We start from the raw sequence: 27889 nt of genomic DNA on the forward strand, positions 1-27889 counted from the left end.
CAAAGTGTTCCTACGCTTTTCTGCAGCAAATAGAAAGTCCTCAAATAAGACAGCCATATTTAGCCTGACTGCTTCACCGTAATACAATCAGAAGGTTAATTTGGGCTTTAACAACAAATTGATGGGTTATTCAGTGTGACATTGTCATAAATGCGTGTACTTGTCTATAATGGGCTTATTTAAAGGCCAGCTATACCCACGAATACCCTTTCTGGTAAGGTGCTGGTGGCAGTGCACACATGAAAATATTTTATATATAATAGAGTATTTATTTATTTTTTTGGATAATGACTACTTGGTTATTGGACTGGCTGTAAGCAGGACTTTGAGTGTATTTGGGCGCATATGCCAAAGTTTAAAAATATCAAAGTATGTGCAGGGGAAAAAAGCACACTTAACCAGAACCTGTTAGCATTCCAAATGTCTGGGTTAATGGATGCACAGATCATTTTTCTCAAGTGTTCGTGTTGCAATGTACCTGTATGCAAAATAAACCTTGACATGAAATGGTTTGATGTTTTCCCAGCAGGCAATTGGCGCTCTTTCATCTAAGCAATTAAAGTTTTTTTTTCTCACACTTCTGGATTGTAATTGTGACATTTTATCCTGTGTGTTTAGTAAGAAAGTGAGAGTATTTATTTTATTTTTATTTTTTGGTTTCCCTCCAACAATTGGTTCCAGCATCCTGGGAATGACCCAGTGGAAGTCTAATGCTCATTACTCGGCCCAGGCTAAAGAGGATTTTTTCCCAGAGGTGGCGTAAACGTTAGACAGGACCTGACTCTGCCAGGGGGTAAGTAAAATGTAAATGGGGTGGGGGTTGATAGTAGGAGTTCACAATTATGCTATCCAGGCACACAAATATTGCATACATTCCTGCACAAAAAAACGCATTCCTTTTTTGCAGATGCATGGCATTGCTATTGTTAATGCACCCCAAAGCACGTTTGTTGAAGTACGTGAGACATGTGACCAAGGGCATTGTAACTAAATCTTTGGGTTTTAGTGTAGTGTGATTGATTAAAAAAAAAAATTAAATAAAAAAAAAAAAAAAAAAAAAAAAAAAAAAAACCCTTATTTGAATAGGTTACCTACCACATCTAAAGTGGGCTGTCCTAATGCAACACACAGTGTATGGGAAAAACCTGGCATGGCAATGCATGTGCACTGCCCAAATATGAGTTTAGCCTAAGAGGGGATTGGAACAATTTCTTTCAAAAGTACAGTTGTTCTTTTAAAGCAGATGTCCTTTAGACCTATCGGTAACTTTACCAGTGTGCATAAGTTTATTTCATCATTCAGAATATATCACAGCAGCAGTGAGGTGGAGATGTGCGATGGATGAGGGTAAGGGGAACTTGAAAGCAGGTGAATGTTAAATGCTTATGGTTTATTAAAATTTTCTTTTTTTTTTTTTCTCTCTCGATGTCTGTGTAACTTTTTCTGTCCTAGAATATTGTGTGGTTTAGTTGTGAGATGGTACTCCTTTTGGAGATGATTAACTCTGCTAGCCATTTTTTTCCCAGGCTCTTTGGGGGGGGGGGGGGGCAAGTATTGCATACATAAAGGGAGAGAACCACTTTTCGGGGATGCCGTAGTTGGCAAGACAGCCAGAGGGTAAGGTTCCAGGTCTCCTCATTCAAGGAACAGCATGCTGCTAAGACTGTGAACTACTACTTGCACTGCTACTTTCTACCAGTCAGGGCTCTAGGAGTATGCACTCATGGTTTTGACCTAAAGGAGTGACTACCTTATGGGGCAGTTTGGAGGCAACCAGGAGACTAATGCCCCGTACACACGTACCGATTGTCGGCTGTAAATATTCGGCCGATGGCCGATTGTAGGCTTGTTAGTATGATGCTTCCGACAGCGCATTTTCGGCCGAACAGAATCTGTCGTGCAAGCATTAACATTTTTGTTGGCCAACACCAGAACGGCCGATTGTTCGCCAGTTAGTACAGATTTCGGCCGACAGACAGCAGATGTGCAAGACTGGGCATGCTCAGAAAAGAAAAAAGACAAGGAAAGTTAACCATCACATGACATCACTTCTGCAGTCGGCTGTTGTTGGCCGACAAAATTCGTGTGCAGTCTTTTGCAGTTTTCAACAGACACGACAGCCCTGGACAAAAGACGGTCGATCGTTCGGCCGACGATCGGTACGTGTGTACGAGGCTTAAGGGCCACTTAGATTGTGTATTAAAGACAACTTGTTGAACTGTTCCTTTGTTATATCTAAGCAACTTAAGTAAAGAATTTGTTCAGCTTGGCCTGGACTGAAGTCACTTTAGGAAATCTTTAAGATGCACAATGCATGTATGGCTTATCACAAGAACAGGGCTTAATAAGGAGACCAAACGAGTCAGAGAAGATGCAGTACCAATGTCTAATGTGCAGTGCAGTGAAACTATTCGGAGTAGGCTATGTTGCCATTTGCGAATGACTACAGTACTAGTGTCTCGTGTCAAAGGAACTTGTTTGCTTAGGCTCCTTCGCTAATGATCAGAACCCTGACATCGTGGCACAGAGCATCCTAAGGACCCAGCCTGGGAGTCACGGAAGATGGAGAGAGGCCTCAGGTTGAATAAGAAGCATGGGATATGTACAAGTTAAGTTACCTAGTATTCAAGTGTAATCTATGAATCCATGTCTCTGAGAGTAAGGTAACTGGTTACTGGGATGGAGTATGATACTGGTTCAGAAATGCTGTACATTACAGAGAAGAGTTATGAAGCGTATTGATCAACTGTTAACCATGGTGCACAGAGTGTAATGAGGAACTTGTGCTCATAGTAAACCGTGCCACGTGTTACAGAAATTGGGCTATGGATTACAAGGAGTTAAAGGTGTGCTTTTGGAGATGCATCACTTTAAAGTTGGAGTAATATCTGATGCCAATCTTGTGTTTAAACATCTCCAAATGTTCTTGTGTGCTTTGTTTCATGTATCCTGCCTAACTTGCAAAATGTGCATGATGGGTGAAGGTTAATATATGATGGGCCTATATGCTTTGGTCCTTGTGCCATTTTACTGAATGAAAGAGGAGGTAATGTGGACAGAAAAGTTTGGATATTTGAAAAATGTAACAATGTGTCCAGGTTTAAATGACAAACTGAGTTTTAGCTAATTTTTATTTAATTTTACCGAGTGGCTGTTGCACAGGTGTCTCTTGGTATAGCAATCTTCAAAGGATAGGTTCACTTTTTTAAAAACACACTTTTTCTTCTTTTTTTTTTTTTTTTTTTCCTGCCAAAACATTTATATTTCCTTCCTTCCTTCTTTCTTTAGGAGCCCGTAAAACATTGCACCTGTGATAGGCTCCTAAGGGAAATAAATAATCCTGCAGACACTTGGTATAGATGTCTGCCCGCACCTCCCATATAGGCAGATAGTTGCTGAAGGGCAGGAAGATCAATGAACTCTTGACAGCACTTATCAGCATCCTTGCAGTTTAGGAACTACATGCCGTCTGCCATGGTGGAAGACGGTACTTGTAGTTCATTCATTCACAGAACTCTTATGAATTGATGGTGCGGCTGCATTGTTTTTGAATTGTGGAGAGGATCCCCTGCCCACTGTCACAATGGGCGATTGGGTCAGAATGCGGGCAGGTGCTTTAGTAACATGTTACACCCTGAATATGGGTGTAACCTGTTACTAAACAGATTTTGGGCTGTCCCCTGAATGTAAATGCTAGGATCATTCTGCATGTGCACAAAATTATATCGCTACATTACTTGAGTGTTGGACCCAATTCTGCTGGGTCCAATGATGTAATTGTGACCAATGGATGTGAGACACCTTGGACCTTTTTTCCAGGACAACAAATATCCTGCAGCTATTTGTGCTGCCGTGGGCAGAATTTATAGAGCAAGAGGGAATACATTTGAAATTGCTAGGGACAGCTTTTTTTTTTTTTGTTTTTTTTTGGGCATTCGCTCCTCCATTAGCCTAAGAGAATCTTACGATACACCAGACCTCCAAACCCGCTTTCTAGTAGAATCCCTAACTAGAAATCCCAACTGCTCTGACCATGAAAGCTTTTGAGTCTAGATGCCATTCATGCCCAACGACTCAGTCTTATTTCTCTGCTGTGCTCTTCCATAGTGGGCACCACCAACATACATGCCTCCACTTTCTAATCAAGATGGAAACACTATTTCAGTAGCACCTTGAGGATTAGAATAATATGTGGGACACTCTGTTTAAATTCTCATATTGTGACTGCCTTGGAAAGCTAATTTAAAGTTTTATGTCCTGGTAGTATTTTTTTACCCCTGCTAGAATAGCAAAGTGACTCGCTTTCCCTTTCTCCTGCTTGGAGTCCATTCAGGCCTAGGGAACATGAAGTACTTATGGTGGACATGAGGGTATGGATAGGGGTATACACTATGGTCAATAAACCCTGGGAAGTGCAATATCATCACCCGACAGGAGCATACACTTCTCACCGAGAATACACGGTGAAGTGAAAGACCAGATTTTTAGTTCTACCCTTTTTACTTCTCAGGGTTTATTAAATGCCTCTCCAGGGAATTATCTCTATAATTTGGCTATGGAAGGGGTTATTATTATTATTATTATTTTTTTTTTTTAAGCCAATAAACTCCCCAGCATGTTATCAGCAGTTTTTGACAGGGGCGTTTTTCTGGCTGGGGAAAAAACCCCTGAACTAGTGGGTTTTGAGGTGTGTTTTTATATGTAAAAAAAAAAAAAAAAAGGCTCTTACTCTGAAAAAAGCTTTAAATGCCAAAAAAACAAAGCTATTCAGCATTTATCAACGTTTTTGAGCCATAGGCTTTTGTGGGATTATAATTTTGTTAAAAAAAAAAAAAAGCTAAACACTAAAATCTCATTCTACAGCTAATGCTACTGGCTCCTCCCCCACCCCCCCTTATACATTGATCTTTTATTCCAGAGGCCTCTGTCAGATTGGCCTGTTCACCTCTCTGAACTGTATGGGTGGGGTATTTTATGTGGACTCAAACACAAAGATTTGTGATATAGGGGATTTTAAGAAATCGTAATTGCGCCTAAGCTCTGGAAAGGTATATCCGCAGAGAGATATGGTGCCGAACAAGGCATGTTGCATCAGTAATTGGGGAGAAAATGGAGGGTGGGAGACACCAGGCAGAAAATGGAGGGTGGGAGACACCAGGCAATGTTAGTAACTAGTCTTTTTGCCCTCTGCTTGCCTATATGTTCAGATTTGAGTTGTGTTCCGCTTACTAATCTGGTCACCTTACTACTCTGACATTGCAACCTGAACATTGCAGTTCTAGGTACATATGTCATAGGGTTTAAACCCTAAAAAATAATGCAATATTGAATGGCAGCAAATTTGCATATGTGTAACCATTTTTACATTTTGTTTTCAGCCTTATATGAACATCATGGCATCTCCTGGGTATCCGTATGCAAGATCTCTAAATAGCATCTGTAGCCTACCTGTTGATGTACGCCCACATTCATTTAATTCCAGACTGCGCCACAGAGAAATGAGGCAGGAGTCTAGGAATGAGTACCTAGGTTCTTCTGACAGGTAAAAGCTAACACTCGTAGCAATACTTCATAAATATGATCACTTTTACCAGGCTTGCCTCCTTTCTACACTATATGCAATTTTAATATATGAATTTGCCTAACTAATTTATATATTTTTTATTATAAAACACTGTGCTAATGATGGTGTGCATGCATGTATTGGTGCCAGCTAGTGGTACATTTAGTAGTCCATGGATATGATCACTTGTATTTTAGTTAGACTTGCTGGCCCTGCCTATATTTGCTTGACCAGGGCAGGGACAGCTTTACGAAAAAAAATAAGTTTTTTAAAAAAAAAATTAAATCCTTTAAATGCGTAAAAATAAAAAAACCTTTTTGAACCCATTAGAGAGCAACCCCTTCCTCTGCAAGGTGGTTTTCCCAATACCTCTGAAGCTGGTGACCATGCAAGACTTCTTTTTTTTTTTTTTTTTCTCTAGTTTACCACTGTTCAATCACGGTTTATGTGACTGTTACCTTTTAACAAATTTGTTATACTACTTCTCTGCTCCCTCGTTCCTGCTCCTGGCCCCTCTCTCCTATCAAGTGCCTCCACAGCAAGCATCTTACTATGGGGGCACCCGAGCCGAGCTGCAGCTCCGTGTGTTCATTCAGACATGGATCTGCCATTCAGCCCCGCCCCCCTCTCTCCTTTGACAGCCACGGGAGCCAATGGTGCCGCTATTGTGTCTCAGCCAATCAGGAGGGTGAGTTCCGGGAGGGACTCGTGGATATCGCTAGACAGGTGGCACAGGTAAATATTGGGGGGGGGGGGGGGGCTGGGTAGGCAGCTACACACAGGATTTTTATCTTGTTGCATAGAATGCATTAAGGTCAAAAACCTTCCTGACTTTACAACTCTTTCGTTTTCGTGCTCTCTCCAGCAGCAGACTTGATGCAACTACATTATCTTCGGGACACTCTAGCACCACCTTGACTGACACCTGTCCACTGACTCTTCTAGCTGAGGGGATGGCCCTCTCAGGACAGGCCACATGACACAGATCTGTACTCATTCTATGTAGATTTAGATCCTTCCAGTGGCTCTCTTCCAGTCAGCTCTGCAGGACCTCCAGGCTCAGCTCCTCTGACTCTCAGGCCCACCACCTGAAGCCGGCAACTTCTACAGAGGAGAGGCAGCTGCACCCTCCCTCCCAGGCCCCGCTCGCCAGCAGAAAGACCCCGAGCACATGTGCCCTTGGCATTTATACAGTATCCCAGCATACACTGAGGTACTTTCCTCTGCCAATCACCAGGGCTGTACTAAATGCCTGTGCACTTATTTGTCAGGTTTCCTCCCACTGTCCAATATGTCTCCCTATTGGACCACTTGAGACAAACTGAGCTGCACCATGAGCAGACCTCCCTAGCCGATTCGCTCTCCGGTAGGCAGAGAACAAAATTGATTTTACCTTCTCAAACTCTGTATGCTACCTCACCAGATTTGCAATAGTAAATTATTCTTAAACCATTACAATTGGAAAAGACCAACATTAGCAGTGCTATTAAACGTCCTTATTTACAATAAGCTTCCAGTGGGAATTGGCAAACTGCTCTTCCAACCAGTGTACATATAACCTTTGGTGTTCACACCATGCACCTTCACCCCTCTTGTGATTTCCCTTAAGGTAATGGACACTCACCAGAAAGCCGATACACACTGCCTTTAATTGTACATATCATTAAGGTGTCAGCCTCCACTCATAGACCTCCAGAGAGAGCTTTAAATCCTCCGCTTCTGTTATTTTGGTCACCCTTAGATTATTGCTCGGTTTCAGCCTATATTCTTTCCATAGCAGGAGCTCCCAAAGTGGTCATGAAAGAAGACTAATAGTGTGGTATTGCTAAAAATATTTATTCAATAAAATTAAGTCCCCTTCTCCCCTCATAAAATGCGCTTATACAGTAATAACTTAAAAGACTTATCATCCAGATAAAATGCTTGACATCCAAACTGCTGACTGGTATGGCAGTACCGCTCAGTGTAGATCGCAGTGATTCCCAGGCAGCGTGTAGAGCGTCCAGTCACCTTGGTAAACGCGTGCTCACGCCCTGATGCGTTTCACCATCACGACTTGAACAGAGGGCGTCTGTCGAGATGAGGAAGTCGTGATGATGAAATGCGTCACCTTGCAATTGAATTTGGGATGTCAAGCAGCGTGCAATTGAATTTGGATGTCAGACATTTTATCTGAATGATATGTCTTTTATGCTTGGAAGTTTATTACTGTGTAAGCGCATTTTATGAGGGGAGAAGGGGACTTAATTTTATTCAATAGTTTTAGCAATACCACACGATTAGTCCACTTTCTTTCATGACCACTTTGGAGCTTCTGCTACGGAAAGAATATAGGTTGAAACCTCTGAGCGATAATCTAAGGGTGACCAAAATATAAGGAAGCGGAGGATTTAAAGCTCTGGAGGTCTATGGTTGAGTGGAGGCTGATGTGTACAATTAAAGGCGCAGTTTATCGGCTTTCTGGTGAGTGTCCATTACTAAGGGAATCACAAGGGGTGTGGTGAAGGTGCATGGTGTGAACATCCAAGGTTATATATACACCAGTTGGAGGAAAGGACATTATTGGACTATCAGTTTGCCAATTCCCACTGGAAGCTTATTGTAAATCTGGACGTTTTTAATAGCGCTGCTAATGTTGGTCTTTTCCAATTGTAATGATTTAGGAATAATATTTTATTATTGCAAATCTGGTGAGGTAACAGAGTTTTTTTTTTTTTTTTTATGAGATTTTATTTTACTTTAACAGAGCTGCTAATTTACTACTGAGCGAGGAACAGATTGAGAGTCCTTTTGAGCACTGGGCGAAGTTGTTGGGTATGTATACATCAATCACTTCATTTTAATGAAGATTTACCTGGCAAGCAGAAAAGATCCAAAACTATAATCTCTAGAACCTACTTAGGAGGGTGCTACAAATCTAAAACCTGAAGCCTGTGTTCTTAATATTTTGGAAACCGAGGTGCGAGCATGACAGGCATCTGTTTTGACAAAAATTAGCCCATTGCAGTGTGGTACTGTGAAAAAAGAAGCCCCCAATTTGCTTTGTCACTGTTCAATTTGCACAAAGCTGGAGGCTTTAGCTTTATTTTTTATTTTTTTAGTGTTAACTTTTTACTATAGCTTTTTGGTATGTTGTAACTGCTACTTCCACCACTCAATTCTTGACCTATTGCCACTGGATAAAGTATCTCAGCTAAAATAAACAAATCGGACTGGGTTGTTGGTATTCAAGCCAAGCTAAGTTTTTAAAGTTAAATTCTATTATACATCCAGTATGTGTGATGCCAGAATGTTTCTGATGCTGCCTGTGGAAAAAAAAATCATGTGGTTCTTGACACCACATGCATTTAAAGCTGTATCCCCCAATCCTGTATTTTTTTAAAAGGGTTTGGTGGTTTTTCCCATGTAGCCCTAAGTTGCATAAAATGACCCTCCTACCATTGCACACTTTTTTGTAAAATGTGTTTATGCTTTGCTAAATGTCCCACATGGCAGTGCCTATCTCCCCATGCCCTTATGTAAGAAAGCTTGCCTATTGGCATTGAAAATGGCCAGAATTTTTAGTCTTCTCCTCCCATAGACTTCAATGGTATTTGTGCATAGACTTCAATGGGATCAGGTTTTTAGTTCAAGCAGGATTTGATGGACCACTTGCAAACTAATTCGCTCCTCCTTCAGAAGAAATTGAATTTAGTACAAATGTGATCAATCTTATAAATTTTTGTTCAGGCACAAACTGGTCAGCTGCTTCGGAGGTATATTAATGTTTGGTAGAAGTAGCTTGGAGAACCTTGTATGGCAGGTCAAAATCCTTAAACCATAACCGATTAAATCTGTGTCTTATAAAAAGATAAGCCAGTTTTGGGTGCCTCCTATTATAAAGAAAATGTTTGGAATCTTGGACCTTACATTTTTTTTTTTTAATTTTTTTTTTTTACTTCTCATCTGATCAACACTCCCCTTATCCCCTTTAAAACTGCAGCACCAATCTTTCCTAGTCCTGAAGCATTCCAGGTGCTTTTTTGCATGTGCATTTAAGCGTTCCGGTGCCTTTTTCTTTTTTCCTTAACCGTTTAAATAAGATCGTGTGTTCCAGTGCATTTCTTGAGCATTCCAGTACAGTCAAGAAAAAAAAAAAAAAACTGGACTGCAAGCACTGGTGTGAACTATGCCATTGGAAACCATATACCTACTTTCCATGAGTTTTTGATGCAGCAAACCACTGCACTGGACTGCATGTGGTGTGAACTGGCAATGAATCTACAATAAATCCTATCACAAGCCACTTTCCTGAACAAACCTTCTCTTCCAGGCCTACGATACATGAAAGGGCAGCATTTCCCTGCTTGTGGGTATTTGTCATGGGTGCCCATGCTCTTTCCCTGGCAGATTTCCTGATGCAGGCAGTGGACAAACTTTTCTTATTGGGTCAGAGGAAATTATAGCAAAGACTTGAAGGCTCCCCGATATAGAACTATGGCACAATAATGGTGCCACAGTGGTGAGTAATGGATGAGCTAAGATCTATAGCTACCACATCTTGTTTAACCCAACTACTGTAGAGGAAGTTACTAAAATTTTTTCTAATGCCCACCTAACTTCCTGCCCCCTGGACCCTGTTCCTTCTCAAATACTACGGTCACCCTCTGACTCTATCCTACACTCTTTAACTCATATCTTCAACCTCTCCACTGGCATCTTCCCCAGCTCTCTAAAACATGCGCTAGTAACTCCCATACCAAAGAAAGCCTCACTAAGCCTCACTAGACCCCTCCAATCTTAATAACTTAAGACCCATCTCCTTACTCCCTTTTGCTTCCAAGCTCCTTGAACGTTTCGTCTACAACCGCCTGAGCAAGCACCTCATTGAGAATAACCTCCTTGATCCCCTTCAGTCTGGATTTCGCCGGCAACACTCCACAGAAACTTCTCTCCTAAAACTTACAAATGACTTGCTAACAGCAAAAACCAATGGTCACTACTCGATACTCTTACTCTTGGACCTCTCGGCTGCCTTTGATACTGTTGACCACCCCCTCCTTCTCAAAAAACTCAGTTTGCTCGGTCTCCGTGACTGTGCTCTCCACTGGTTCGAATCTTACCTATCTCACCGCACCTTCAGTGTCACTTACAATTCCACTTACTCCTCTGCAACTCCTCTTACTGTTGGGGTCCCCCAAGGTTCTGTCCTTGGACCACTACTATTCTCAATCTATACCTCCTCCCTGGGTCAGCTAATAGCCTCCCATGGCTTCCACTACCATTTCTATGCTGATGACACCCAAATCTACCTCTCTACCCCTCAGCTCACCCCATCAGTCTCCTCCCGCATCACTGATCTACTAACAGACATATCAGCCTGGATGTCTCACCACTTCCTCAAACTGAATCTATCTAAAACCGAGCTCATAATATTTCCTCCTCTACGTGCCCCTTCCCCGGAATTCTCTGTCAAGATCAATGGAATTACTATTAGTCCTTCCACACATGCCAGGGTGCTAGGGGTAACCCTGGACTCTGCACTGTCCTTTCAGGCTCACATCCAATCCCTGTCCAAATCATGTCGCCTTAACCTCCGCAACATCGCTAGAATACGGCCCTTTTTAACCAATGACACCACCAAGCTCTTAATTCACGCCCTAGTTATCTCTCGCCTCGACTATTGCAACTCCCTCCTCATTGGATTACCCTTACATAGATTATCCCCCCTTCAATCCATAATGAATGCAGCTGCAAGACTTATCCACCTTACCAACCGTTCAGTGTCCTCCAACCCTCTCTGCCAATCCCTTCATTGGCTTCCACTCACCCAACGAATAAAATTCAAAGTGCTAACAGTTTACAAAGCCATCCACAACTCTGCCCCCAGCTACATCCCTAACCTGATCTCAAAATATCAACCTAGCCGCTCTCTTCGGTCCTCCCAAGACCTCCTGCTCTCTAGCTCCCTTGTCACCTCTTCCCATGCTCGCCTCCAGGATTTCTCCAGAGCTTCTCCCATTCTTTGGAACTCTCTACCCCAATCTGTCCGACTGTCCCCTAATCTATCCATCTTTAGACGATCCCTGAAAACCCTTCTCTTTAAAGAAGCCTACCTGGCTACTAACTAATAACGCTGTTTCTCTTGCTCCATCAGCTCATCCCCCCACAGCTATTGCCTTTTGTATCAATTGACCCTCCCTTTTTAGATTGTAAGCTCTAACGAGCAGGGCCCTCTGATTCCTTTTGTTCCAAATTGTAGTGTAACTGTAATGTCTGCCCTCATTTTGTTAAGCGCTGCGCAAACTGTTGGCGCTATAATAAATCCTGTATAATAATAATAATAATCTTGTCCTGTTGAGGTTTGCTACACATCCCCCCCCCCCCCCCCCATTCTCAATCTTTCATCAATAATTCTATCTATGAAAAAACTGTTCTTACCTCAGATGGACAAAAGAACCCATAGTATTGGATACTAGTAATCATGGGTAAAACTGTCCTTTTCCCTGTAGCCTTTGACAGATGTCAATTTGATGACCTTCTCCCAGAAACTAAAGGGTATGCAGATTTAAACCACCCGAATTTACCACTTTGTTTTTCTGTTCTGTACTAGTGTGTGTGTGTGTGTGTGTGTGTGTGTGTTTTTTTTCTTTTTTTTTTTTTTTGTTCCCTAACCATATACAAAGGTACCATAGATAGAAGGCAAAGTATGTAAATACAACCAGTATACACCGATATGGCACAGTTGGAAAAACTTAAATCTTACCCTCCATGTATTATGAAGTTTACTTTAAATTTTAAACTTTAGGTAGTGTTCATCCACATGGAACCCTAAAAAAAACTCTACAGTTTCTATGTCTTTATTTGACACAATGTAGAAGTGTATCCCTATCTAGCGCTATCCCCTGCGGAGCAGCTGAATTTGGTTTTTGTGATCTTATTTTATTTTTTCTCTCTGCACACTTGAAGATGACACGCCTCACTCGCCGAACACTTACCGACACACCATGAGGAATTTTCAAAGCATTATTTTAAGTTGGCCAACAAAGTCCTGGCCTTTGAACAAAGGGCAATGGTTCCCAGAAGATGACAAATTAACTTGTGTAATGTTCTCTTACTGGACCCCCAATGCCCACATTGGGTCTCTGGACACATGATCTGATTTAGTTCAAGTCAGTCCAGTTTAGGAGTTGCAATGGTGTCTTTTTTTTTTTTTTTTTCTCCCCTTAACACGGATGTAACGCACATTTGCGTCCCTTCAGCTTCAAGGGGTTGTACTGCAGCTAGAGGCATCACCTGGGAACTCTTCTTTAGAGTGGACAGTCGGCTTTCTTGTGATGACAACCAATGCAGCTAAGCAGTCGCCCGGCCGTTCTCGCAAGCAACGGGAGGGGACGTTCTTATAGACCCCCAGATCCCTCCATAAAGAGTTACTGTCACTGTCTATTACTGTCCCATTGTAAAAGTACAGTGTAAACATAAATACAATAAAATAAAAAAAATGTAAAGAGCCCCCGCCCTCTATGCTTGCGCGCAGAAGCGCACGCACACCTAAGTCGCGCCCGCAAATGTACACCATGTTCACCCCACACATAGGCATCACCGTGATCGTTAAGAGTGAGAGCAATATTTCTAGCACTAGACCTCCTCTGTAACTCTAAACGGGTAACCTTTGACATTTTTTAAACTGTCACCTATCGAGATATGCAAGTACTGTAGTTTGTTGCCATTCCACGAGTGCCTAACTTTAAAGCATGACATGTTGGGTATCTATTTACTCAGTGTACCCTCTTTCACATTCTACAAAAAAATTGGGCTAACTTGTGTGTTTTTTTTTTTTTTTTGTTTTTACTCATGAAAGTATTTCTTCCAACAAATTGCATTTGTCACAATGCGCAAATAGTGTGACATAAAATATTGCAACAATGGCAATTTTATTCTCTAGGCTCTCTGCTAAAAAAAAAAAATATATGTTTGGGGTTTCTAAGTAATTTTCCAGCAAGAAATACTAATTTTAATTTGTAAGCAACAAGTGTCCGATAAAGGGTTAGGCATGAAGGGGTTAGTCCTACTGAGTCTCCAACCCCCCCCCCCCCTTTTTTTTTTTTTTTTTTCCTTCTCCCAAGAGGCAGGAGTGCTCTCTAGTAATCTGATCTCACCTGGTGTCCAAATCACACCTTTCACCCTCCCAGAGAGAAGGTTTCTGGTCTGAGGCAAGGTCCTGTGTGATGAGAGAAGTCTTTGTTTCTGTCATCTGATTGTGGTCCACTATGGCTGGGTTATGGTCATCCAAAAGCCAAGTCTTTCTGACCTCCCCTCCAGTGTTTTCGCTGTCCCTTCTTTTCCACTCAGTAGTCTGCAGACACCTAATGCTTGCTTTGTTGCATCAGCCAACCAACATCCTGCATGATCGATCCAGACCCAGCCAAGAAAGCTTAACCCCCCCCCCCCCCCTGCACTGGAGGCACTCCATAGATGAACATTGCAAAGTGGTCTTCTTTTTTAAAGGTAGCTGCTCTGTCCTTCTGCATTAATAAATATTCAGTTTCACCCTGTTCACACAGCAGAAGGATAATACATCAGCAATGACCGCAACAAAGGAAGAAGTTCCCTTAGCCGTTATCGACAGTCCAGGTTACACCTAGTAATTGCATTGCCCTGATAAGACTGCTGAGTAAATGGTGAGAAGCACTCTGCCACTGTAAAATTGGTACTTTTCTCATAATTCTTTTGCAGAAGTTTCTGTGATATGGCTGAAACCATGGATGAGGACTCCAATGAAGGTGATTTTGGGATTCCTGATATGAAGCTAATTGAAAAGATTGTAAGCCAAGTAGAGTTTTACCTGTCTGATGAGAATTTGTCTCGCGATGCCTTTCTGCTCAAACATGTACAGAAAAACAAGTTGGGTTTTGTCAGCATTAAATTACTTACATCTTTCAAAAAGGTGAGTTTTTTTTTTTTTTTTTTTTTTGTTTTGTTTTGTTCTCAATCCATTTTACTAAGAAATCGCAATTCATAAGTGGTGAATAAAGTAGATGGTTAGCACCATATATAGGACACTTTGTAAAATAATGGCTTTGTTTGACAGTTGGTGTTTGTGAAAGTTGAATGTTTGTTGACCTTGAAGTGGTTTTAAACTACGTAAAGCTGGCAGGTAGGGGTTTTTATGGCACATAAATGCTTCCTCCTGCCTGTCACCAGTAACGTACTCTGTCACGCATGCACAGCTCAAAGTATGTTATAGCACCTGCTCTGTGTCATGGTGATGTGGGGGAGTGACCTCCATCATGGCACGCCTATTCAGGCCGCTGAATGGAGTGAACTGACGGCACAGTGCGGAAGATCTTTAACAGGTGTGTCTGTCATGATCAGTGATGGTAGTAACTTAGTTAAAGTAAACGGTGTTACTTAACGCCGTTACTTTTGAGGGTAACAAGTAATCTATCTGATTACTTTTCCCCTCATGGTAACGCCGTTCCCATTACTTAGGCGGCGTTACCGCAATTACATCTACCGCCACTAGATGGCAGTAGTGTAAGTCCTCCTCCCTCCTCTGACCCTGCCGGTGCTGTCTGCGGTACTGGCAGTGGCATGTGACATGGAGGAGAGGGAGAGCGGACCGGCCGAGGGTAGCCGTGGGAGCCCCACCAATGCCAAACTGCATTGTACCTGTCCTTTACATCCACCAACCCCCCCCCCCCATATACATCTACCTAACTATACACCCTTTGACCCCTATATACACACCTACATACAGACTCCGAAATACACCTACCCACCCTTTACACCTGCTGACCCATTTATACACCTACCCACCCTATACACCTACCTACCCACCCTATACACCCTCTGACCCCCAAATACACCTACTGACACACCCTATACACCGGCAGTGTACCACGCAGGTACCACAGTGCCACTCTCAGCAAATACCACTCAGGTACCCGTGTACCACGCAGCCAGCCAGTACCACGCAGGTACCACTCGGCAAATACCACGCATACAAGGGGCATAAAAGTTATTTGACATATTTTTGATTTTTTTTTAAGTAACACAATAGTTACTTTCCCTGGTAATTAGTTACTTGTTTACTCTTACTCTTTTTGGGAGAAGTAACTATAATTAATTTTTTTTTTTTTTTTTTTTTTTTTTTTTTTTTAGGTTACATGACCAACACTGGTCATGATGCCCTAGTATGCAGTATTGGCACATTATGGCATCATGCAGCAGGGGGTCCGAAAAAAATAAATAAAAAAAAAAAAAACCCCTCTGTAATGGAAATTTTTGTTCACTGTAAAGCACGGGTACTGAATTGAAATTGACGGGGGTCTGGTCAGTAAGTTTTATTCCAGCTGAGGCCTGAGTGTCCTATTGGTGCTATGACCCAGATCCTTGACATCACAGACCCCCTTTACACCAGTGCCCTCAATTTCTCTCCCCCCTTCACATCACATCCCACCCCCTCATTACAGACCATCCAGCCAAACCCACCACAGACCCCCTCCCCCCATCAGACTCCTTACAAACCCCCCTCGATATTTGAGTCAGACTATCCCTTTCATCGCAGCACTCCCTTTTTCCCCACACTTATTCACAGAAGCTGGGAAGCACGGCAGGTCTGGACAAAGGGCAGGACTTTTCAAGTTAAAGGCAGGTAATTGGTTGCTGGGACCGCCCCGCCACCTAACAACCAATTGCCCGTTTTTGTAACAAAAGTACCGCACTTTGTCCGGACCTGCCATGCTTCCCGGGTTGTGACTAAAGTAGGGCAGTGTGTGGAGTTGGTGGGAAGGGGGAGTGCTGCAATGATGAAAGGAAAGACCTGCCTCACCTCCTAATGTAATCAAGGATTACAGTGGGGGCAGGCAAGCCGGTGGAAGGGAGACAACACTCAGGCAACTATTTGGCGAGGCTGCAGTCCGGATAGGACTGGGTTCGGATTCGGGCCACGGTCCGCCATTTAGTGATGCCTGCTGTAAAGGCTAAATGTGTAAATACGATTTTATATAGTTCTAGTACAATAGTATTATGAAAAAGGGAAAGGTATGGTGGCATTGCCTAAAGGTAAAATATCACATGTGCAAGGCAAAAATATCTACAACATAATGTGAATAAAGCGTCAAATGTGTTCAGGTGTGATCGTACAAAAAATATAAATAATGTGCAAGGTGCAAATAAGTACGATGGAGCCCAATTATATTATCTGATAGATGCAATATACAATGCTAAAACGTATTAAAACAGATCATGAATTGATGTCGTCAAAAAATTTATATATAAAAATATATGAAATATAGATTGCCTCTAAGCTTAAACTTTTTCTGAGAAGGGGAACCCAAGTTAAGAATAACTTTGAAGTATTCCAGTCTCAGCAGCTTAAAAGAGCTGAGCTTCCTGGAAGTAAAAAGAAAGAGCTGCCAAGATTTGCAAATCATAAATAGTCCACTTGTCGATCTTTGCTGGTCGGCAGTGGTGTATTTAGGTTATGTGCTGCCCTAGGCCTGACTAAACTTGTGCACCCCTAATTTAAATATGACCCACCCCTTCCTGTCAAAGCCACACCCCTTCCTTATAAGATCCGCCCTGCCATCTGTAAACCACATCCCTTCGTCTTTAGGCTCCACCTTTTTGTAACATGCATGGTGAGCCTTAAGCTGGCAATATTCTATACAATCTAAATGTACAATCTTTTGAGCTACCATCAAATGTGTAGTACAAGGGCCTGCCTGATTGGATACATGTGTATGAATGTATGTTTAGCTAAATCCTTATTACATGGTTTTGGTAAAAATAAAGGAGAATGTCCAATCTGTGTTTTTGATTGTGTGGTGTTTTTTTTTTTTTTTTTTTCTTGTGTTGTCAGCTTGTTGGAGAAAGGGAAGAAGGAATGGATGGAAGTAGGGGTGAATGAATGAATGGAGGGAAGGGTGGATGGGAGGGACATATGTATGGAGTTAAGGTAGCTGTCATGCACTGACCTGGACATACCTCTCGCACAGGGAGAGGTTGTCCTTGCTGAGGGATGCTGCATCTCTTGGAGGTAGACACCCAGTCACTGTTGGATTCCCTTTCCTGTCTCTTCTGTCGGATGAGAAAGCTGGCTATTGCTGCAGCCATAGTTGGTGTGGGGAAGGCTGCAGGTGTGCTGAGTCCTCCCTATAATCTTCTCCAGGATGATGGAGGGGGAGACGGTTCAGGACTTTCCCATCGCTCCCAGTCCTGGAAGATCCCAACAGGTCACCACAGGCTGGAAGACATCCTGGAAGATCTGATAGCGAGGGATCGGTCACAGGGTAATATTCCTGGTAGGCAGAGGAGAGTCCATGTAATATGGCAGCACATCCCAGTGCCAGGAATCCTACATTCTTGTCCTATGGGGGGGGGGGGGGGGAGACACATCCTGGGTCTTCCAGATATGAACCCCCTGATATCCATGTCAGCGGTGTCAATGTCAGATGAGGAGGACTGATAGAGCAGGTCCCAGGTATGGAGCAGGGAGGATCGTCCACCGAGTGCACGTACAAGTAAAGCGTAAGATCACTGGACACCCTCCCGTTTCCCCCCCAGTCCCCCTGTTCCAATGTCCTACAATCCCCTGCTGTCAAGATGCCGCTTAAGTCCGAGGATTTGAAAGCCCCACAGCATCACCTACATATGTAACTGTCAGCAGAAGAGGCATTCTGATTGCTCAGCACCATCACCTGGACGACATTGGGGGATCGAATTCAGTCTAGCCCAACCTGTGAACATGCAGACGGCCCCCTTAGTGCTGACCCACACCACAGCCAGTGGTTAGGAAATGTGGCCCGGCGGGCGGGTGTCACCCGGGTGCTGTCCGCACACCCCCATAGTAACCCCACTGCCGGCAGAGACTATTTTCGTTCAGGGGCAGGCTGTATTTTTTTTTTTTTTTTTTGCGGGGAGCTTTTTTGCTGCCCCCCCCCTGCAGCAAAAGTGCCGCCCTAGGCCTAGTGTGCCTAGGCCAAGATACAGCGTTGCTGGTCAGTACCAGAGTGGTTGGAGGAGTCCAACTTTACCTTGCTGGCTACATACCTGTGACCCCTGTAGAGGTACCTCCATCTGCGGTCCAATTGGGGGAGCACGAATGCACCTCTTCACACCATCAAATACAAACTATTTTTTGCACTTTGCACAATTATTGGGACTATTGGATATTAATTTTTATTAACTTGCATTTTTCTATTTCATATATATTTTTATTTTGTATATACCTTTTTTTTTTTTTTTTCTTCCAATTAATCTGTTTTTTTTTAATTTTTAGCATTGTATATTGCATCTATCAATTATTATAATTGGGATCTATCATACTTATTTGCACTATATGTTTTTTGTTTGTTTTTTTTTGTACGGTCACACCTGAACACATTTGACACTTTGTTCACATGTTATGCTATTAGATATTTTTGCACATGTGATATTTTACCTTTAGGCAGCGCCACCATACCTTTTTTTCCCTTCATAATATTTTACCCCTTATTAATATTTAGGGCAGTGTTAATTTCGTCGACTAAAACCGACTAAAACGTTTTCGTCGACTAACACAATTCAGATGACTAAAATACGACTAAAACTAAAATGGCATTTTAGTCTTAAGACTACAATACGACTAAAACTAAAATGGCATTTTAGTCAAAAGACTATAACTAAAACTAAATCGAAATTTGCTGCCAAAAATTAACACTGGTGCATGCTCAAAGCATAAATAATAACATATTAGATTTTTCACTCCAGGACCAGCAGTAGTATATAATGAGTAGAGAAATGCTTAAATAATGCATTACAAATTACAATTGAACTACACCCATTTGATTATAGATGACTAAAATGAGTTTTAGTCGACTAAAATGTAGGATGTTTTAGTCGACTAAAATATACTGGAGTTTTAGTCGACTAAATACGACTAAAACTAAAACACTTGCAGAAGACTAAAATAGGACTAAAACTAAAATGCCATTTTAGTCCTAAGACTAAGACTAAAACTAAATTGAAATTTGCTGCCAAAATTAACACTGATTTAGGGTAGGCAGCAGCCTCTATTACTTAGATATCCTAGCGTGGAATCTATACCAATTTCTAGTACAATAGTAGTCTTGGTTTCTGTATGCATTGAGGGGGTGGTTGTGTGGCACAGATTACAAGACAACAGACTATAAAAGCCCAGAACAGCATATCATGGAGTTTTTTATTTTATTCACGGGTATTGCGATGGAGATTCATGACAGTTCTCATACAATTTTTAAAATGTGGAAAAATATTTAAAAATTAGTGCAGGTAAATTATGTTCACTCCTAGTCCTTTCAAAACAAACCCGGGGAAACAAAGTAATAAATGGACTAAAGGACTTTTTCCTTTTCTTCTCAAATCTCCTCTTTTTAAACAGAATCTAACGCTAAACCGAAAATACGGTAATTATTGGCCCACAGCAGAAGCAGCTGCCCAGAGAATAAAGACTAGCTAGATATGAGCCAGTGAAATACTGCTACTTAAATAATTTTAAAAGCGCACATTGCTGACAACTGATCTGCACAGGTATACATTTTTCTGCAGCGGTCGATAAAATACCTGGTGATCCTGCCATTAAAGATCTTGTTCATTTACTTCTATTAGGCTAGGTTCACATCTATGCATTTTTTTTACATGATTTCTTATGAGTCACGTTCGCTTGTATGCCTTTTTCAGCCACTGCATTTTTGGAAAGGGTCAGGGAATATTTTCCTGCACTAGGTTGCGTTTTGCATGTAATTTACTTAAATTGACCTGCACCAAAAATGCAATTGTTGCACTACATTATCAGAACTTTCATACTTAACAATGGGCAGTAAAAGCTTTAAAAAATGTATGTTCAAAAATGTACTGTAAAGCATTAACCACAATCTTCATAGATGCGAGTCTTATGGGTTAGTGGCAATATCCCAGTTGTGCTCTTGTAGTGTCAGGTTTGTTATCGGGAAGCCAACTCTGAGCAGTGGTGTGCAGCTGATGCTGGAGAGTTTGTCAACAGAAAGTAGCTTAATAAAGCTTGTAGAAGTGGCAAACCAATATGTGGATGCTTGGCGGTATGAGTATTCCTATTAAGGGAGGTTGAGGCAATATAGTACTTTATCATTAAGAGTTCTAGAGGTTGACCTGGTCTTTGTACCCTCTGGCATTTCCAACAAAGATTGCATATCCGATGCACAGGAAGACTTTAGGAATATTGTCTGTCAGATGCAATCCCTCACCACCCCTCGCTACCAAGCTGTATTGTTGTGTAGATTTTCTCTCAAAGCTGTCCTACCAACCAGCACGGAAACTGCGTGGCTAATATAGTCTTAGGCATCACGCACAGTGAGGTTTGACCCCCCTGTGCATCAAATCCACTTTTCTCAGTAATTGCTTACTCTAATGGTGGAAGGGGTGGGGGGCTTTACACTTTCACTACGGCCTGTCTCCTAACTGTAAATCCATGGCACTGGTCCCTGGTAATGTACAGGCCATGCTGACAAGCTCTCCTACCTGTGATCTAGAGAATTACTTTAGGATCCATGGCCATATTGTCACAGCTGATACTTCAGGTAGGTTGGTAGGAAAGTCTAATGCTACAGAGTTTGTTAGGGGGGCCCTAGTAGTCTGAAAATGGGTATTGCTTACAGACAAACCTTTTTTACTCCTGCTGATTTTTATTTAACTTTTTTTTTTTCTCAGATTAAGTCCCTTACAAGAGACTGGAGACAAACCTTGTATGCACTCCAGTTTTCAGACAACCTAGAGGTTAATGAAGAGGAAACCAAAGTGAGGCGTAAAACTCCAGTTTCAAATGATTTGCTTGGACATCCTCCCACAAAACTACTGTTGGCCTGGAATCTAGATTCTACAGATAAGAACAATCTTGTAAAACCCAAGAAGAACTTCCTGGAATCAGCCACTTCTCTGTTTGCTTCTTTTGGAATTCTCACTTCTGTTCGCATCTTAAAACCTGGAAAAGAAGTACCAAGTGATGTCAAAAAATATTTGGCTAGATATCCTGAGCTGGCTACAAAAAATTGTGCACTTGTAGAATATGAGAACCTGGAAGGAGCTCGAAAGGCTCTAGAGACCTTTAGCATCGAGCAAACTGCCATCAATGATGACAGTGGTGTCAGAGTTGTACCGGTAAGTGGAAGAGGTACACGCAAGAAAAGTGGCATGGAGTCTGATGAAACTGAAAATTGTGATTTACCAGATAAGAAGTTGGCTAAGCAACATGGTAAACTTCCAGTAAAGCCGCAATACACAGTGGAGGATGCATCTTGTTACAGCTCATCAGAATCTGACAGTACTCCAGCTTCTCCAGTTTTGGCACCTCGCTTTCCTTGTGCTATGAATTTTGCAAGCCCAGATATTTCATTCAAGCCAAGTACTTTCAGCAGCCCTCGCTCTAGTCCATTGTTGGCACGCAAATGCTTCTCTCAACCTTATCACAACCTTTCTCCTTTGGCTACAGATCACGGGAATAGAGTGTTTTCTAGTTCTGGGACAAGCCCAGAAATGTTTCGGAGAAATCCAGAGCATTCTAATGACAGTGGGATTTATTCAAGTTCTTGGGTGCAAAGACGGAAAGCTGCCGCTCATAATCTGTGTTTGGAGAACAAGTCTGTGCCTTGTAGCCCTCTAGCATTGAAGAGGGCTTCAGCCTCTCATGGGCTTCCCAGTGGGATACTTCGACTTCCACATGGGCCAGATGGAAGCAAAGGCTTTCACAATAGCATCGGTAGAGGGAAACTCATTCTAAGGCACTAGGAATTAAATATTTTTCCTTGACTGTCCTGTTACTATTTTTACTGCATTTTCTTTCTTTGGACTTAGGAGTTAAAGATCAACATTTAATGGGATGCACTTTTTAACTCTGTAAATCCTCTTATTGGATGCAGTTTGAATGTTCTCTTCACCTGTACAGTATATAAAGCATACCTCTGTAAACGTACTCATGCAAGGAGGTGTCAAAAATGAAATCCATAGCTTAAAGACTTTTGGTAAAGTGATTATGGCAAGCAAAGGTTTCAGAACTTTTTGGTAAATGACTGGGCTGTTTAGAATTTCATAGAAATTTAAGGAATTTCTGATTTGTAGACTTTGAAATGTGTAGAACTTTTTCATAATGTATAATAAAAATATTTCCATGCAGTTTAGTACATTGGCAAAAGTTTGCTTTGTTATGAGTTATAGATGCAAAATAAAATATGTAACTTTGCAAGCGGTTTTTGATTTTGTTTTGTCAATGTTTGGAGCTTATTAGATGTTTTAACTGCTATTTAAAACTTCTGCTGATGGTAGAAGCAACTGAACTTTAGGAATTCAGCTACTTTGTGTAAAAAACAAAAAAAAACAAAAAAAAAAAAAACATGCATCTTATGAAGGTCCAACGAGTGCTTGCTACCTCGTTGACTTCTGTTCTTTACATCTGACAGGTTTAGAGCCGGTTCACATTAGAGCGATCCGACTTGCCGGGGCGACCTCACAAGTCGCGGTGCGCTGCTCGCACCGCGACTTCGGAGCTGCCGGCACGGACTTCATAACATTGAAGTCAATGCAGGTCGCTCCGGGTCGCCCCAAAGAAGCTCCGGACCCTTTTTCTAAGTCGGAGCAACTTGTGTCGCTCCTATTAGAACGGGTCTACAGCTTCTCTATGGCAGGCGACCTGTCAGACGACCAGGTCGCCTGACAGGTCGCCCCAGTGTGAACCGGCTCTTATTGTGCTCCAGGAAGATGGCTCTGAAGCTGAATGCTCTAGTCTCAGCTTCTTCAAGTGTAGAGTTGATGCAGCTGCTATGGCTGCCTCTCCCCTCTTACTGCCCAGTCACAGAAGCCTTTGTATTTAAACCCATGCACAAAATACAAAGGATTCTGTGAATGTGCCACCGAGGGGAGATGAGGGTATAGCTGCTCCTCATCGTGCAGCCCCAAGTTTATCCTCTGGGAGTGATGTAAACCGAGAAGTCTAAGAGGTGGCAGGCACCATATTGAACTCAGGAACTGTACCCAAAATGAAGAAAAAAAGTTTTTTGCCTAGAATAAGCGAGAGTTATAACCCTGACAGCTTTTGCCATCTGTGTTCCATTGGGGAGCTTCACCTTTTTTTACTTTCTGTTCCACAGCCATAACAGGAAGTGAGCGGAAATCCCTACAAATTAAGGGAATCTCTTGAGCTCCTCAATAGTGTCCCCATTGGAAGATTCCCGCTTTAATATTCTGGGGACAACCTAAAGTTTTGGCTTTCTTTTACTTTCAATTTCAATGATTACAAACAGGATAAATGGGAGAGAGAATCTCTGTAATGGGACCACAGACCGCAAAGAAAATAGGACCAGTATTTGAATCCATCTCTGCTATATCCAAAGCTAAAAGGTTTGCTTTACTCGGGTTGCTAAATTCCTGGAATTTCCTGACATCACTGCCAATATCTTTCAAAAATACCATTGATTTGGGCTACTGTTGGAACCTTGAAAGATTTTTTTTTTTTTTTTTTTTTTTATTTTAAAAAATGGTTTTAAATATCTGTTTACTGTGTAGTGTTTTTTTGGCTTAATTTCTTGCCTGCATGTATGGAAGCTCCTCAAGGCCTCTTCACCATGGAGGGAGCAACTATCTTGATGCATACTCATCCTAGTTATGTCCCAGAACTAGAAGTGTGTGGGTTTCTAATTCCAAAATGGGAAGTAAGATTAACATGCTCTCAGCATTGTGCAGTATACTGAAGAACCTAAATCTACATTCCCAATCCGTGTATAAACAATTAATTGAAACCTGTTCTGAGGGGAATGTGCAGGCTGCCAGTATTAAACTACATTCTGCCCGTCCTCAATTTCCTGATCAGTGGCTCAGCAATTGTTCATGATGTTCAAGAGTTTAGAAACGTCAACCACTATTACTTCCTTTTAGTATAGGTATTCTAAAGACCCACTACTCTCCCTAAGTGATTGGTCTGCTATTACACATTTAGTCATTTCTTAGCCTCTAGAAAAGACCTAGTAAAATTTCTAAGTCCATTTGTCTCTTCCGTTTGCTAGAAATTCTTGGAGAAATCGGATTTGGCCTTTATCGTGATGTTTTACCACATTTTATGAAAGGGTGAATGTTGCTTTCTGCACACCTTCCCTTCTCCTATTTGTGACAAAAATGTCCTGGTTTAACTATCAAATCATTTTGTATTTTTGGAAGAATTGATAGAAAGTGGATAGTACTGAATCTGTGTGGTGTGTTTTTTTTTTTTTTTTTGGATAGATATAGCTTTTTTGGGGGGGTGCCCCACCCTCCCAGAACTAAATGGCTTGCTTGGATCCCCATAACAGGTGCCATAACACAGTGCTTGATACTAATAGGCATATAGGCTGGTATGGTGAACCCCCCCCCCTTCCCTACTATCATTAGCCATATTTGGAATAATAAGTATAGGTTGCAACTTGCCAATTGCACGGTAGTGCCAGAAACCTCGTTCTTTTTTGAAGAATGGGACTCTGCGTTCTCTTTTCCAGACAGTATTTCTTCTTGCATCTCTCCCAGCTGCAGGTAGGGACTGCTTTGTCTCCAGAGCTTCTTCCACCAGAGGACAGGCGGGAGAAGCCACATCCCTTCACCGCTGGTGACAGTAGGCAGTGTAATTCCAATGTTAAGACAGCTGTCTCTCAGAGTTGTAGATGGTGTGATACAAAATGTGTGGGTCCACCTGCTGTGACTAATAGGGGTCAGTACGGGAATACTATCATGCCTCCCTTTTGGCAGCCCTGGAAATAAGGCAAGTGGGTCTCAGATGTAGAATGTGACCACTTTTTTTTTTTTTTTTATTGCCAGAATGATCAAATGAAAGCTGGCTGTCCTGCTCCTACATCAAATGGCTTAGTGAGAGAATCTCAGAAATGCAACGCTGCAACCAACAAATGTTTTTGCCAGCGTGCACAAAAAATATGTATCTATTTTCATCTATGCTTTTCCTGGGGTTATGCAATATATAATAGATAAATGCAGGGCACCACAGCAGATTAGCAGCGAGCAGGTCTACGATCAACTAATTGTTGATCTGTGTCAAAGGCAGCCCCTGCCTTAATCTTTTTCCTTCCTCTCCAAAAACTAATTTTTAACTGTTGCTCACATGTAGGGGAGTTCCTATTGATTTAAGCCTGGGTGAAAATGGCAAGTAAGTCCAAACTAATAATCTAAAATAATGGTGTGCTGTTCCTTTAACCTAAATATATATATATATATATATATATTACAGGTCCCTCTCAAAAAATTAGCATATTGTGATAAAGTTCATTATTTTCTGTAATGTACTGATAAACATTAGACTTTCATATATTTTAGATTCTTTACACACAACTGAAGTAGTGCAAGCCTTTTATTGTTTTAATATTGATGATTTTGGCATACAGCTCATGAAAACCCAAAATTCCTATCTCAAAAAATTAGCATATTTCATCCGCCCAATAAAAGAAAAGTGTTTTTTAATACAAAAAAAAGTCAACCTTCAAAAATTATGTTCAGTTATGCACTCAATACTTGTTCGGGAATCCTTTTGCAGAAATGACTGCTTCAATGCGGTGTGGCATGGAGGCAATCAGCCTGTGGCACTGCTGAGGTGTTATGGGGGCCCAGGATGCTTCGATAGCGGCCTTGAGCTCATCCAGAGTGTTGGGTCTTGCGTCTCAACTTTCTCTTCACAACATCCCACAGATTCTCTATGGGGTTCAGGTCAGGAGAGTTGGCAGGCCAATTGAGCCCAGTAATACCATGGTCAGTAAACCATTTTACCAGTGGTTTTGGCACTGTGAGCAGGTGCCAGGTCGTGCTGAAAAATGATATCTTCATCTCCATAAAGCATTTCAGCAGATGGAAGCATGAAGTGCTCCAAAATCTCCTGATAGCTAGCTGCATTGACCCTGCCCTTGATAAAACACAGTGGACCAACACCAGCAGCTGACATGGCACCCCAGACCATCACTGACTGTGGGTACTTGACACTGGACTTCTGGCATTTCCCTCTCCACAATCTTCCTCAGGGTCCGGTCACCTCTTCTCGTTGTGCAGCGTTTTCTGCCACACTTTTTCCTTCCCACAGACTTCCCACTGAGGTGCCTTGATACAGCACTCTGGGAACAGCCTATTCGTTCAGAAATTTCTTTCTGTGTCTTACCCTCTTGCTTGAGGGTGTCAATGATGGCCTTCTGGACAGCAGTGAGGTCGGCAGTCTTACCCATGATTGTGGTTTTGAGTAATGAACCAGGCTGGGAGTTTTTAAAAGCCTCAGGAATCTTTTGCAGGTGTTTAGAGTTAATTAGTTGATTCAGATGATTAGGTTAATAGCTCGTTTAGAGAACCTTTTCATTATATGCTAATTTTTTGAGATAGGAATTTTGGGTTTTCATGAGCTGTATGCCAAAATCATCAATATTAAAACAATAAAAGGCTTGCACTACTTCAGTTGTGTGTAATGAATCTAAAATATATGAAAGTCTAATGTTTCAGTACATTACAGAAAATAATGAACTTTATCACAATATGCTAATTTTTTGAGAGGGACCTGTATATACAACTTTAATCACTCTGTGCTATTACTATCAACACATATATCTTAAGTGTAAAACATCTGATCCAAAAAAACAAACAGTGACGGGATTAAAATAAATATGCTCGCAATATTAAAGCAAAACAAGTGTCTAGTAAAATGCAATGCTCCTATAAAGCCCACACTTCAAACAGAGGAAAATTGCTGGGGTGAATTTCCACAATTCTTCAACCACCAATCTGCTCTAGGTGCAGTGCTCATGCGGTTTCTATTTACAGCCTTGCGTATCCTCCATGCAGCTTTTTTTGCCATGCATGGTGTCCCCTGTAAGGGGCTTATCGCCACTGCCCAGTGATAGCTCCAATATACAGGTACATCTCAAAAAATTTGAAGATCATCAAAAAGTTATTTCAGTAAATTAATTCAAAAAGTGAAATTCATATAGTCTGAAATGTATCATCCTGCGTGTAATGAATCTATAAACATTTTTCTTTTAATGTTGGCTTACAGCTAGTGAAAACCCAAATTTTGGTAACTCAGAAAATTAGAGTGTTGTGAAAAAGTTCACTATTGTAGACTCATTATGTCACACACTAATCAGCTATTTAATGCAAAATACCTGTAAAGGTTTCTTGGGCCTTTAAATTGGGGGTCTTCAAACTATGGCCCTCCAGTTTTTCAGGAACTATAATTCCCGTCATGTCTGTGAATGTCAGAATTTTACAAACCCTCATGGGATGTGTAGTGCCACAACAGCTGGAGGGCCAAAGTTTGGGAATCCTGTCTTTAAATGGTCTCTGTCTGGT

General features: G+C 41.7%; 1 protein-coding gene across 1 annotated transcript; it reads left to right on the plus strand.

The window, feature by feature from the left end:
* Positions 1–5385: 5385 nt before the first annotated feature.
* LOC309544470 (la-related protein 6-like) lies at positions 5386–22324 on the plus strand (the record flags this gene model as incomplete). Its single annotated transcript, XM_082243381.1, has 3 exons — positions 5386–5542; positions 14279–14489; positions 21251–22324. Exons 1-3 carry the CDS (start codon positions 5394–5396, stop codon positions 22322–22324), a joined length of 1434 nt encoding a protein of 477 aa, XP_082099507.1. The 5' UTR covers positions 5386–5393.
* Positions 22325–27889: the final 5565 nt, after the last annotated feature.

Source organism: Pelophylax lessonae (genome assembly GCF_965119305.1).
Source record: "Pelophylax lessonae genome assembly, chromosome: 1".
Lineage (NCBI taxonomy): Eukaryota > Metazoa > Chordata > Amphibia > Anura > Ranidae > Pelophylax > Pelophylax lessonae.